Source organism: Manihot esculenta, chromosome 3 (genome assembly GCF_001659605.2).
Source record: "Manihot esculenta cultivar AM560-2 chromosome 3, M.esculenta_v8, whole genome shotgun sequence".
NCBI lineage: Eukaryota > Viridiplantae > Streptophyta > Magnoliopsida > Malpighiales > Euphorbiaceae > Manihot > Manihot esculenta.
This window is the reverse complement of record NC_035163.2, coordinates 1,682,539-1,695,970: the sequence shown is the minus strand read 5'-3', so window position 1 is coordinate 1,695,970 and position 13,432 is coordinate 1,682,539. Positions and strand designations below refer to the sequence as shown.

At 29.0% G+C, this 13,432-nt stretch overlaps 1 protein-coding gene and 1 long non-coding RNA gene across 2 annotated transcripts; both read left to right on the top strand.

Annotated features, from left to right (window-relative positions):
* The first annotated feature begins 4,371 nt into the window (after nt 1–4,371).
* On the top strand, nt 4,372–6,730 carry LOC110612386. Its single transcript, XM_021753161.2, has 3 exons — nt 4,372–4,990; nt 6,001–6,072; nt 6,460–6,730. Exons 1-3 carry the CDS (start codon nt 4,430–4,432, stop codon nt 6,460–6,462), a joined length of 636 nt encoding a protein of 211 aa, XP_021608853.1. The 5' UTR covers nt 4,372–4,429; the 3' UTR covers nt 6,463–6,730.
* Nucleotides 6,731–11,077: 4,347 nt separating this feature from the next.
* Nucleotides 11,078–11,878, top strand: LOC110612186. The gene is made up of 2 exons (XR_002487439.2): nt 11,078–11,490; nt 11,640–11,878. It is a non-coding gene; the product is annotated as an uncharacterized LOC110612186 (long non-coding RNA).
* Nucleotides 11,879–13,432: the final 1,554 nt, after the last annotated feature.

The window sequence follows — 13,432 nt, the reverse complement described above, 5'->3', positions numbered from 1 at the left end:
ATCATTACATTTCTCATCAATCCCATTCCTTCCTCCCATCTCATTTCTCATGTCTCCTCAAGTTAAAAAAATAGTTTATAATAAATTCTTTAACATTTATCAGAACTCACAATTTAATTTCTATAATTTTAATAATAAACAATATAATTATTAAAATTTCTTTTTATAAATAAAATAAAATTTTATTAAATTTAAAATAACTCTACTCAAAACCAATCCAAATAATTTTTAAATTTATCTAAAATAATTAATTTAAATTATTTAATAATTTCATACTAACTATTATATATAATTTCAAATTATTTAGTAATTTTGTCCAGACTATTATATATAATTTCGATTTATCAAATAGTTTTTAAATTCACTTCCTTAAATGATTAACCCATTATGATTTTATTAAATTATCTCAAAATTTTTATAACAGTTTTTTTATTATAAATAATTTTTATTTTTATAAAAACAATAATTCTATTTTTCTATATTATTTTTTTTTATATTTTCTGTTGAGTTATAAATTATAAATATTTTCTTTTTTCATCATATAAATTAAATCTCAAAAGAGCCTGTTAATCCATAAAATTACAAAATAAATTTTTAAAAACAGTATATAATATTACTCACATTTTATTATTTTATCCTATTTATTCAGTTATTTAGTAGTTTTATTTTAGTAGTTTCATACAGGTTATTATATACAATTTTGATTTATCATATTATATGGATGTGAGTAAAAATAATTAATTTAAATTATTTAATAATTTTATATCGACTATTATATACAATTTCAATTTACCTTCTCTCACTCAAAATTTAAAACGTTTTCGTCAACAATCGAATATTAAATCAGATACGATTATTAAATTATGATTATATTTTTAAATATTATAGTTCACTAGGTATCTTGCATAACTCTATCTCACTTCACATAGATATTTTTTTTTTTCGTAAATCAATTAATTTTGCGTAATTTTTTTGATCCAGAATAATTCTAATACTAAAATTTAAATTGACTCGAACAATTTTTAAATTTAATTTTCACATAATTTAAATTAATTAATTTAAATTATTTAATAATTTTATATAAACTATTATATACAATTTCGATTTAAATGAATTTTACAAAATTACATCTAACTAATCACCAGCAATTATTCTTAATGGTAAATTAATTAAAGCTTCATGCTTTTTACAAGAGATGTCATTATCAACTTCAATAATTGAATCCCCATTATGAGGTTAGGCCTTTGGATTGGACAACCTTAACAATAATTGGATTAGATAATGTATTATCCAAGTTACGCCCATCTTCTCATTTTATTAGTGAAATTAATTTCTTTTTTTTTTTCATATTCTTTAAATGACACAAAAACTCCCATGTTTGATTTAACAATTGTAATTTGAATCTTTAACCTGCTCTCAAAAAAAAAAGATTTAAGTAATAATATTATAAAAATTGAAAATTAATTAATTTTAAATTTTAAAGATTTTTTTTTTAAAAAAAAAAGGTCACTGAATGGAGAGTACCTAACTAATATCCATTTGAGATTTCATGCATTGCACGAAACGGCACCTCGTTTTAGTCGTTTATAATATGAACAAACAAAGTAGAATCGTAACGCACCACTTCATGGGATTTATACACACACTTACCTGCTGAAAGACTAAATTTTACGTATAAATTATATAATTAATTAAAAATATTATATTTTTTTATCCAAATTTCATATAAATAAAGGTATTTATTAAATTAAATTTTAAAATTAGTGATTTTAAAATCAAAACTAAAATGCAATTTTTATTTAATTTTTTATTCAATTTAATAACTGAAATTTTTAAGTATCATTTCTTTTTTACCGGTAAATGTAATTTATTTTTAAATAATTTTAATTTAATTTCGATGTCAAATCGAGCGGTCCACTTACGCTATTTTCGAGGAGTATGTAATTATCTTGATACTAATCCATATCTCTGCTCAGCTCTATATATATAACTTTACAGGAGGTGAGTGTTTTGCCCGTTTCCACTTCCCTGATTTGTGTATATAAACGATGGCTTCCCACAGTAGCATTGCTGTTTCTACCTCTCCGAAAAGCAGCGCCGAAGGAGAAGGAGCCACGGCGGCGTCGATCTCACCAAAAGGCCAATGCTTGTGTTCGCCGACGACGCATCAAGGATCGTTCAGGTGCAGATTTCATCGGGCAACGTCGTCAAAGTCGCCTGGGATGAAAAGATCAAAGTCTATGCCCCCAAATCACGCTGTAAATTCTCTTTCTCCCAAGTCAGTTGAGTCTACTTGAGATTTTTAAGAAGTTTGATGTCTTAGATACATCAAGTGACCGATCTTGTGCGCCTGAAAATAATCCCTGTAGAAAGAAACACCTCAAGGATTTCTATTTTGCGATCCTTAATAAGGATATGTGATATATGTGATTTGTTTGTAGTTCTTTTCTTGTGTTTGGCTGTGGGTATGATTTTCTCTGTGTGATTTTTTTTTTAATTATGATCTTCTGCATTTTAAGAATATACAATTTAAAAATTTTGGATTATTGAGATTTAATTTAATATTGGAATTATTTTTTCAAATTTTAATTAATCAAATAAATAATAAAAAATTATTCCAGAATGACAACGATGATGATAGTAATAATAGTAATAAATTGATTTATAGTAATAAATTATTTTCTTTAAATAAATTATTTTTTAAAATTTTCAAACGATGAGATCAGTTCAACCGCCACTGATTTATTAGTGGATCATTATCCACAAACTGGTTGGGCGTGGTGTTTGCTGGGTGCCAGTCATTACTAAAATATGATTTTCTATATCATACCACACTTATCTTTTGAGGTGTCGTATTATTGGGGTGTCTATTCGTTTGGAAAATTGGGACTGGAAAACAAAAATTCAAAACCACGCCCTTTGATTTTTAGAGAAGATATCAATTTACACTTACGTGTCGCTGAGCATGACTGCTTTTGGCATTTAGGAATGATTGTGAAAATCATTCTATTTATTTTTTTTTTTAATTTTGAACTGAAAAAAAAAAAACAGTTTATTTCAATTGAACTAAATTGATAAATTTATTATTAAAAACTTGTATCTGGAAAATTCACTTCTCTGTTAAGAGGGGGACGGCTCTCTGGGAAGTGTTTTATCTCATTCTCTGTCAATTATATCTAGGCTGCAGATAAATAATAAATCGGTAAGAAAAGCTGCTTCCTTTCTCTGCTAACCTTAAAAACTCTATTCAATGATCTGTTTTAAAAAATCAAAATCAAGGTGAAATCAAGCAGATGGCCGATATGAGTCAACAAGTTTTGATCCAATTTTAATTTTGATTTAAAAGAAGAGAATTTGTAATCGGTCACCTAATATAACATTTCAATTCGATTCACCGCTAAAAATAAACTGTGGCTAGACCTACTCTTTACATAAAAGTCAGCTTATGCTTTCTATTCAGCCATTATTTTTCATTCACAAATTTAATTTTTTAGTAAATATATTAAATTAAAAAATTATAATTTAGTTCATGAATATTATTATTATTAATAAGTCAGTATTTATATTTTTAAAAATATAAATATATTAAAATTTTTTTTTTAATCAACGAAATAATTTTTTTGTTCTCTTTTTTCCTTAAAATTAAAAAAATTAGATAAATGATGGGAGAAAAAATTTTTAGAATTCAATTTTACCTTCAAATAAAATCTGTTATTTAGTTATCGGATATTACTATTATTAACAAGTCATTTCTTATATTTTCAAAAATTTATTAAAATATTTTTATTTTTTTATATATATATTAAAATATCCTTATCATTTTTTTTTATTAATAAAATAATTTTTATCTTTTTTTATATTTATTAAAATATTTTTATTGTTTTTTTCGATTAATAAAATTATTTTTTTCTATATTTTTAAAAATTTATTAAAATATATTTATTTTTTTTCATATTTATTAAAATATTTGTATGATGTTTGTTGGTTAACGAAATAATCTCTATGTTTTTTTTTTTATATCTATCAAAGAAGAAGAACAAAATGAGAAAGAATCAATGAAAAAGAAAAAGTAAGAGAAAAAATAATTTAATTTTTTTTATATTTTTAACTGAATGAAAAAATTATTTTATTGATGAAGAAAAAAATAATAATATTTTAATAAATTTTTTCAAATGTATAAAAATAGACTTATTAGTAATGGTTGAGTTAAAAGAGTAAAGTGTAAATCTCTCTAAATTAAACTTATTTTAGATTCAATTTCAATTCTTTTGGATTACATGAAAAAATGACCAGTAAGACGTCGCCACATCAGAAAATACGCACCAAAAGTTAACTTGCACACAAACGAGTGTTTGGTTTAGCGATCATTATTAAGCACAGCTGGAGCAGAAGACAATATCGACCAACGTTACCTCCAAAATCTAAAACCATGGCCTCCAAATGCTCCTCCGTCCCGTACACTGCTCTACCTTCCCACCGTGTTCCTCAAAACGTCATCGTTTTATCCTACTACCGCCCTCCACCCGACCCCCAGATCGTCTTCATTCGCCGCTGCATCTTCTTCACTTTCGCCATACTCCTCCTCTCTGCTGCCGTTTTCTTTCTATATCCCTCTGATCCTACTCTCCAAGTCACACGAATTCGACTCAATCACGTCCATGTCAACTCGTATCCGACACTTACTCTCGACCTCTCCTTCTCTGTAGTTATCATGGTCCGAAACAGGGATTTCTTCTCGTTAGACTATGACTCTCTCGATGTCTCGGTTGGGTACAGAGGGAGAGAGCTAGGGCTTGTGCATTCTCAGGGAGGGAAACTTAGAGCGAGAGGATCGTCGTACGTGAATGCCACGCTTGATTTGAATGGGCTTCAGGTTATACACGATGTGTTTTACTTGATCGAGGATTTGGCTAGGGGTATTATCCCCTTTGATACCAATACCAAGGCCAATGGAGAGCTTGGGCTCTTGTTTTTCAAACTTCCCATTAAGGTTACCTCTTTCTCCTTACACTTCTCTTGATTCTTTGCTTCTTTGCCTTAAAATGCGTTTTGGATTCGTTAATTTTTACGCTACAAACTGTTGTTTAATGGTGAATGTTTGAATTGGGGAAATTTGGATTATCTTTAACGATGAAGGGAATGGGAATCTGCAAGCAAAGATGTAGAATTTGGTGGGATAAGCAATTTTGTGGTGGTGTGTAGTTATTTTATCAGAAGCGAAGTTTATTGTACTAATTTGAGTTGCAGCAGTGAAATTTGCTCGTAACAATAAATCTCAGCTTAACAGGAAGCTTATTGTCATTATTTTGAATGAAACTCACTTCATACATGAATGCTGTTAGTCCCTGGATAGTGAATAGGGGGTACCATTATTGTATCACTATGGAGAACCCTTGAAAACTTTTGTTTTAAGAATAGATAAAATAAGCTTACGTGTTGCTTAATTCTTAAAATGCAGTAGATCAAGGTGGAATGATCAATAAGAATGACATGAATGTGGCACTCTTTTTCATAATGGTTTTAATCAATTCTTGAGTCTTGACTATGGACAGATTGATAGGTAGTTGCCCACATAAATACAACTCCGTGGAGTCTTTAGTGGTCATCCAATTCCGAACAATTTAGAGCAGTAGAATGATGGATGAGTAATAGACTTAGAAACTGTAGTAGTATCTGTATACATTGAGGATGCCTGCCCTGCATCTGCTTACCCTAGCGTATATTTGCATCAATCTGTGTGTTTTATCCAATACGAGAACAAACCTGCCGCTGCGAAAATGCACTTGTGCATTTAAGCTTTGTTGTGTTAGATAGCTGGATGAACTTTTTATTATTATTATTATTTTTTTTTTTTGGAGTTATTAGTTGCGAGTGGTAAAGTTGTTCCATCACTAACTTTGATTATTCTCTTGCTGTCTCTCATCTTTTTTGCTTATTCTTCATGCTTGACGGTATGCAATTTCTCAGTAAGTGTAATTTATGCTTTCGAAAATATTTCAGGGAAGAGTGTCATGTGAAGTGTATGTGAATACTGCCAACCAGACAATTGTCCGTCAAGACTGTTACCCTGAGGTAAGGAAATCTTTTTTCTTTATGATAAATAAGCTGGAATCATTAATTTGAATTATTGATGCAATTACTGTATAAGTTGCATGCATATTGATGACCCTCAATGCCATTAGTGTTCCTGTCAAGTGTCAATATATGTGATTTTCAACATTCTTCATGCTCTTTGATTTTGATACTCAAATAGTTGAATGCCATAAAAAGTACGGTTTCTGATTCACTTTTTGAGTGGTTTTCAATTGATTTTCAATATTTAATGTGATTGAACGGTGCAAATCAGTATATATGACTAGAACCTGAAGTTGGTTTTGCTCATATATTAGTAGTACTAGATATTTTACCATTGTCTAGGCTGTATTGCTAATGAACAAACTTGCTTCTGATTTTTTTCAGTGATATGGTGGGGGCGTCATCATTTTCTTCAAGACTGGCAGATTGTCTTGAAGTGGAAGGACATGGAGGAGCATCTTCCGTCGTGAATATATAGTGGAAGGTAAATATTTTGACGTTTCCAATAGCCGTTTGAGCAAGTAGACTAGTAATTGTATCCGTCAATTGCTTGTCTGTACAAAGGATTCATTTACCAAGGAACAACAGTATCTATGTATTTTAACTTTATGAGTTATTAAATTATATTCATTTGGAGGCTTGTTGCTCCTGTTTATGCTGGTTCCCATGGTTGGACTTGGATCCACATGAGTACACTGATTAACTTTTTTCCAGTAAAAATGGAGGCTTTTCAGGAGTCAACATTACAGTCATTCACAAAAAATACGTTCAGCGACATCCCAGTTAGGCTTGGCCTTGTCGGCCTTGTTTGGACTAATCGAATGTTGGACCTGCTTAGTTGCTTATGAATGGCCCAATTGAATAATAATATTAAGAATTATACAAAAATATATGAATTTTCTATGGTGCTGCACCTGAACAATAAAGGGTTCAAGGAAATTTGATCGCCGTATTCAAATTCAGCGACTCTGAGATCAGCTATTGCAAACTTGCATGCACTATTGTTCTACTAAGATGCTATGATGGGTAATTCTCTGCAAAGCAAAATCATCCATTTTGAAAAACGAAATTCTTTACCTATCTTTGGAAAAATCTTGCTATGACAGAGAGCAGCAGAGACAAAGGAGTGGGAAAAAACAAAGAGAAATATTAGGGTTAGGCATCCAGCAAATAGTGTAAAGAAGAAACATAAGATAAAACAGCCAAATCGTTATTTAGAGTTTTATACAGTTGAATTAGATGTTTATAATTATAATCACATAACGTACTCACTTCTTTGTTATTCTACGACCCCACTCATAATCACCATGGTGGTGCCTGCACCTGAAGGACCCTGGATGCCTCGTTGGTGAACATACACACTTCTTCATCGAGCCACCACCATCACCGCCAGACGTTTCTGTCCTTGCTGGTTCAGCCCCTGTTGTCTCAACTGCTTGGAAAACCAGCCACCTTTGCTCCTCCTCCGCGGTCCTTGCGTGGGTGACAAAAGGCATAACTGAGTAACACATTTTTCTTCAAACTCTTCCCTCTTCCAGTAGCTGTTAATTCTTTTGATGGAAAAAACCAGAAATGAAGAGAGAAAAAGCAAAGAATCTTGGGACTATGGGGTTATATAAGAAAAGACTGATGGCCAAGTAAAGCTTGAAGGGCATAAAGTGCTTCTAGAAATTGAGATCGATTCCTTCCTAATCTTGCATAAAGTTAATGGCTTTTGCATAATTGCATTGGCTAGGTGTTTGATGGGGTTATGAGAAATGAGGCCTGGCGTAGAAAGGGCTGGGGCAGCCACTTGCACTATTACACATCCACACATGACAACATCCGAAGGAAGGAGACAAGAAGCCACTTGAAGTGTTACACCTTCACTCAAATCCAATTTCGAACCAGAACCAGAGCCATAGCCACAAGCATAAGAAGATAGCAAAGCCGCAGAAAGAGTAGGCACACAGCTCCACCACTATTCCCTAGAAAAAAGCAACGGTGCCTGTTGACTGCTTATCTTGACACGCATTAGCCACAATTGCCAAATGGCCCATATATATATAAGCCACTCCGAGTCATGCAAGTTCCACTTGCTATACTTCAGCCTCTGTAATTTATTAGCACAAAATTTTCCATCTTTAAAAAATGAAAATTTCTAAAAACAGTTTTTGATTAAATATTTGATAAAATTAATATGTGGAACTGCCATAATACGAAAATAAAAATAAATTAAAATTTGTTATAAAAATAATATTATAATTATTATTTGTCACACTTTTTTATTTTTTAATGTGTATTTTCGCACATTAATTTACTAGGTAAATAAATGTAAAATAGTTTGAATAATAGAATTCATTCAGGCCAGCACAATAAAGAAGTAGCATCCAAGCGCAGCTATCGATATTCAAATCACCCAAACCCTCAGCCCAATCCAAAGTTGTCCCAGAGAGGAAAAATCCTCAAATCACTGGCATTCAACAAACTCAGCGGAGCAAAGACATCTACACAAAAGCAAAATCCAAAACCCAGAACAAAGTGCCACTATGCAAATAGCCAGTGACAACCAAAAAAGCAACTAAAAAAGGCTGGAGACTCCAAAACACAAACAGGATGAGCATAAATTATTGAGTATAGCTAAATGGCGAGGACACCACACGAGGATGTAGCCAATTTGTTTTGGTTTATATTGGATAGGATGATTACTAAGGGGGAGTTCGTATTTGGTGATCAGAAAATTGGTTGGTTTTGGGTGGGGATAGGCTTTGGATTAGGAGGTCTGGATTTATACATAGAACGGGACAAGCATGCTGATCACTTTGGAAGCCATACTATTTTAGCTTTTTTCGAATGATAGCTAGCTGAAGTAGCGGTGCCGCTGCTAATATGGTCACTCTACACGCAAGCGAGAGGTCCAGTTCTGGTCTTTTTTTGAATTGGGTGATGTACAGAAATATTTTTAAATATTTTTAAATATTCCCTTCCTTAAAATAAAAATATTCTTTTTGGATAAGAATATTTTGATATTTTCCTTGAGTATTAGTAGCTAAATATATGAAATGGTAATGTTTGATAAAATTCAAATTTAATGTTTTAAATAAATTTAAAAAATATAAAGTTTATTTGTTAATACTGAAATTATTTATATGAATTTAAAAGAAATTAATGCGAACACATAGGTACACATGTAAATAGATAAACACAAACCTATAAATCCAAAATCCTAATCCAACTATTAATGAAGCTAGTGTCTCTCTGTTCACCCTCCAACGCGTCATGTTTCACCATTACCGCACACTGCTCACACTGCCAGCCCATAGTGTCGACTGCAAAGAGCAGCAAGACAATCACCATTGTCAAATCCCAAAAAGGTCATAAGGTCTGAAACTTTAGCGGGACACTAAGCATAGTAGATAGCATATGGAACCTCCATCGACAACAAAAGGCAAGAGAATAATAAGGCCTCGACGTTCACAGCTTGGCATAGGCGAGAGAGGCCTTAGAATTAAAAAAGTGAGATTTATACATATAAATTAGAATCATTCCTATTTAGAAAAATCTATGAATATAAAATTTTATATATTGTACCAATCCAAATTTCTTAATTTATATAAATTAGTTTACACGAATTACATACATAAATGAGAGGAGCCGTAGAATGAAAAAAAGATATTCATACATATACATCAGATTCATCCCTATTTAGAAAAATCTATGAATGCAAAATTTTATATATTGTATCAGTTCAAACATTTACGTTATATAAACTAATTCATATGAATTACGCCTTAAATTACGTTGGATAGATCGTTCAAACGCAAAACAAGTCAGACAAATCGATAAATCACAAAGAGATTAAATCAACATCGAATCGATAAATCTCAAAAAGATCGAATCGTCTAATTGACAAGTCGCTTCCAACATAGAAATGTCATTTGGATAATAACACTATCACTTGCCATCTATTAAACTGCAAATACCTTCCATCAAATCTGAAAAATAGAGCTCCAAGCATTTTATACAAATCAAAACTACCCCTTAACGATCATATTTGTAAAAGATGATTATAAATAACTAACGAAAAAAAAAAAAAAAAACCTTCTAAGAATAAAATTAAAACAAGAAAGAAAACCTAACCATCCTTTCTTTATTGAAGAGCAGAGAGGAGGCCAAAGGGCGCCAAAACATTTGTCTTTAAAAAAACCCAAATTGATTCACCTTTCTCTTGTCTCTTTCTCTCTTTCCTTCTCACTTTGACCCTGTATTTTTACTAAATATAAAAATACACATGTCATTTTACTATTCTCATCCAATTCAAAACAAAGCTTTAAGACAGGAAAAATAAATTTCAAATGTGGACTTTTCAATATTTATTTTCTCTTAACGAAATAATTTAGGGCTACATCATTGATTTGCATGGAAAATCCATATAAATCAGATTATTAGTTATAATAATAATAAATAGAAGAAGTACATTTATGAATTTTGAACAATTACGATTCAATACCTAAAGTTTTCCCATTTAACATGAAAATAACATACACTCAAACAAAACAAACTCCCACACCAAACGCTCTAACTTGAGTTTTATACGATTATTTCATTTAATTTTTAATATTTTTTAGAAATATAAAAATAAAAATACTTAAAAAAATTATTTGGTTTTAAACTTTACTAATAATTTCTTAACATTTTTTAAAATTATTTATGCATGCTTTTCTTAACAATCCGTCATCCATTAAAATATTCTTGTCTCTTTGAATTAAAAGGATTGACTATTTCAATTCTTGATAACAAATCAAAATCAAATTGGAAAATTCAAATAGCCAATTCTCCCTCACAAGAAAAATAGCCCACTAGTACAACACACGATCACTTTCTAGAAATTTTTGTTCAAAACATTAAAGTAAATATTTAATATAATATTATTTTACTGATTTTTCTTACAGTGTTTTTTAATCGATTTATGCGTCAGGCAGAACTTAAAATGTCACGTGGCAGCTTTTTAGAGGCAATTTCGAGTCCGAGTCAATGAGCGGCAAACCGAGTAAAAGACTCCCCCGCCCACCACGCATACTTTCAACGCCTATTCTCATTTTCTCGCAGTTTCCTGGAAAATTCATATACACTGCATGCGTTCTCCTTAAGAAACCCGTATAAATACCCTCAAACCTTTCCTCTACACTCATCTTATTGATTCAGCCATCGAAATATTTCATTTTCTACTTCTCTCTCTCTCTCTCTCTCTCTCTCTGAGAGTCTCGATTTCGCTATCAGATCTTCCTGGAATCAATATCTGTTGGATTTCGAAGATGAGTCCCATGAAGTTGTTTGGTCTCCCAATCATTGGGCTTGTCTTCTTGGCACTGATGCAGCTCAGCTATGGACAAGGCGTGGCTCCTTCGCCCGCACCAGAGGGCCCATCTAGCGATGGTAATTTTTTTTTTTCTATATCGAGATTCAAACAGGAAACTGTTAGTGTTCAGTAACATTGGTTAATAAAAAAAGATTTTATTAGTGAATTTGATATTTTCCTAACATAGTTTTCTCTTTTTTCTTTTTTTCTTTTTTTCCTTTGGCAGGCAACGCTATCGATCAAGGAATTGCTTTCATCCTTATGCTGGTGGCTCTTGCAGTTACCTACCTTATCCATTGATTCCTTTCATTTCATCCCTCAATTTATTTATTTATTTATAATTATTATTATAAATTCTTCATATGCTTTCTCCTCACTTATTTGGAGAAATTGCAGCGATTTTGTATCTTTTACATCATTTTAAATTATAAAAATAAATAAAAAATATATTTTTTTCTATGTTAAGTACTTTGTTGATCTGATAGGGCCAAAATTAAAAGAAAAAAAAAAGAAACAGCAAATAAATAAAATGCATTCTTACTTTTAAATTAATATATAAACTTATAAAATAAATATAATTAAATCAATAAAAATATAAAAATTATAAAACAAAAAAATACTATTTTAATTGAATCAAAAAATTAAATTTATATTTTTTTAACTAAAAATTGGAGATCGAAGAAATAGAATATGAAATCTCTCAGATTTACTTTAATTTACTCAGATGCACTTACAATTAGATTAAATTTATGAATTCAAATTAAAAGCTATTTTAAAAGTGATTATTCTACGGGTTTTAGATGCCTACATTTATTAAAATTCTAAACTTTATAAAAATAAAATAAAAATATATGCTAAATTACAACTATAGATTTATCGATAATAAGGATTAATTAAGTACATATTTATTGATTACAGAAATTTAATTGGATTAGATCACGACCTACAAACCATCCTGTTAATAATTATTTTTCAAATTGACACATCCAAATGACAAAATATTAGTCTAGCTTCTATACGACATTAATCTTTCATGCGACATCAAATTAGTAACGAAAATATTTCAAAGCCTCTTTTAACGCATAAAACATATAATATACATATGTCAAAGAGAATTTAATTTAAATTGAAAAAATTAAATCTCAAAAATTTTAATTTAATTTTTTATTTATTTCAATTCAATTTGATTTTAAATTTTAAAAATTTTAATTTATTTTAATTCGTTTTAAGTTTAATAAAAAATAAAAAACCAAATCAAAATAATTAGTCATAATACTATATTATATAATATTAAAAGAAAGTTGAAATATTTTAATTAAATTTTAGAATACTAAAAAAATGTATAAAAAATAAAAAATATATTAAAAAATCAAATCGAATTAAATTAAATTAAATTGATTCGATTCAAATCGAATTTTGCTTAAAATCAATTTGATTTGATTTCATAAATATCAAAATTTTAATTTTTGGTTTATTCAATTGTATACCGTTAAATATTTATTTATACAAATATAATAAAAAATTATTTAACGTTTATTTCGTCTTATACTTTAATTTAAATATTTAAATATTAAATAATTAATTAAATTTTTATTTTTTATATAATTTTAATTAATTTTTAAAATTAAAATTAAAACTAAACAACTTAATTATTAAATATGCAATTCACACTTTTTAACGATTATAAATTTTATTTTGTATTTATGATTATTTCATAATAAATATATTATTTAATTTAAAATAATAATATATATATAATAATTTAAAATAATATTTTTTATAAAATCTTCATAATTATTATTATATATTTAATAATTAAATTATTATTATTTTTAAAATTAAATGTAACTAAATTAATATTATTTTTAAATATAGAATTGATTTATATTTAAAAAATAATAAAATATTATATTAGACATAATATTTAAACTTTCACAATTTAATTTTTAAAAATTAATTAAAATTATATTAAATATAAATATTGAATTAATTTATTTAAAATTTAAATATTTAAATTAA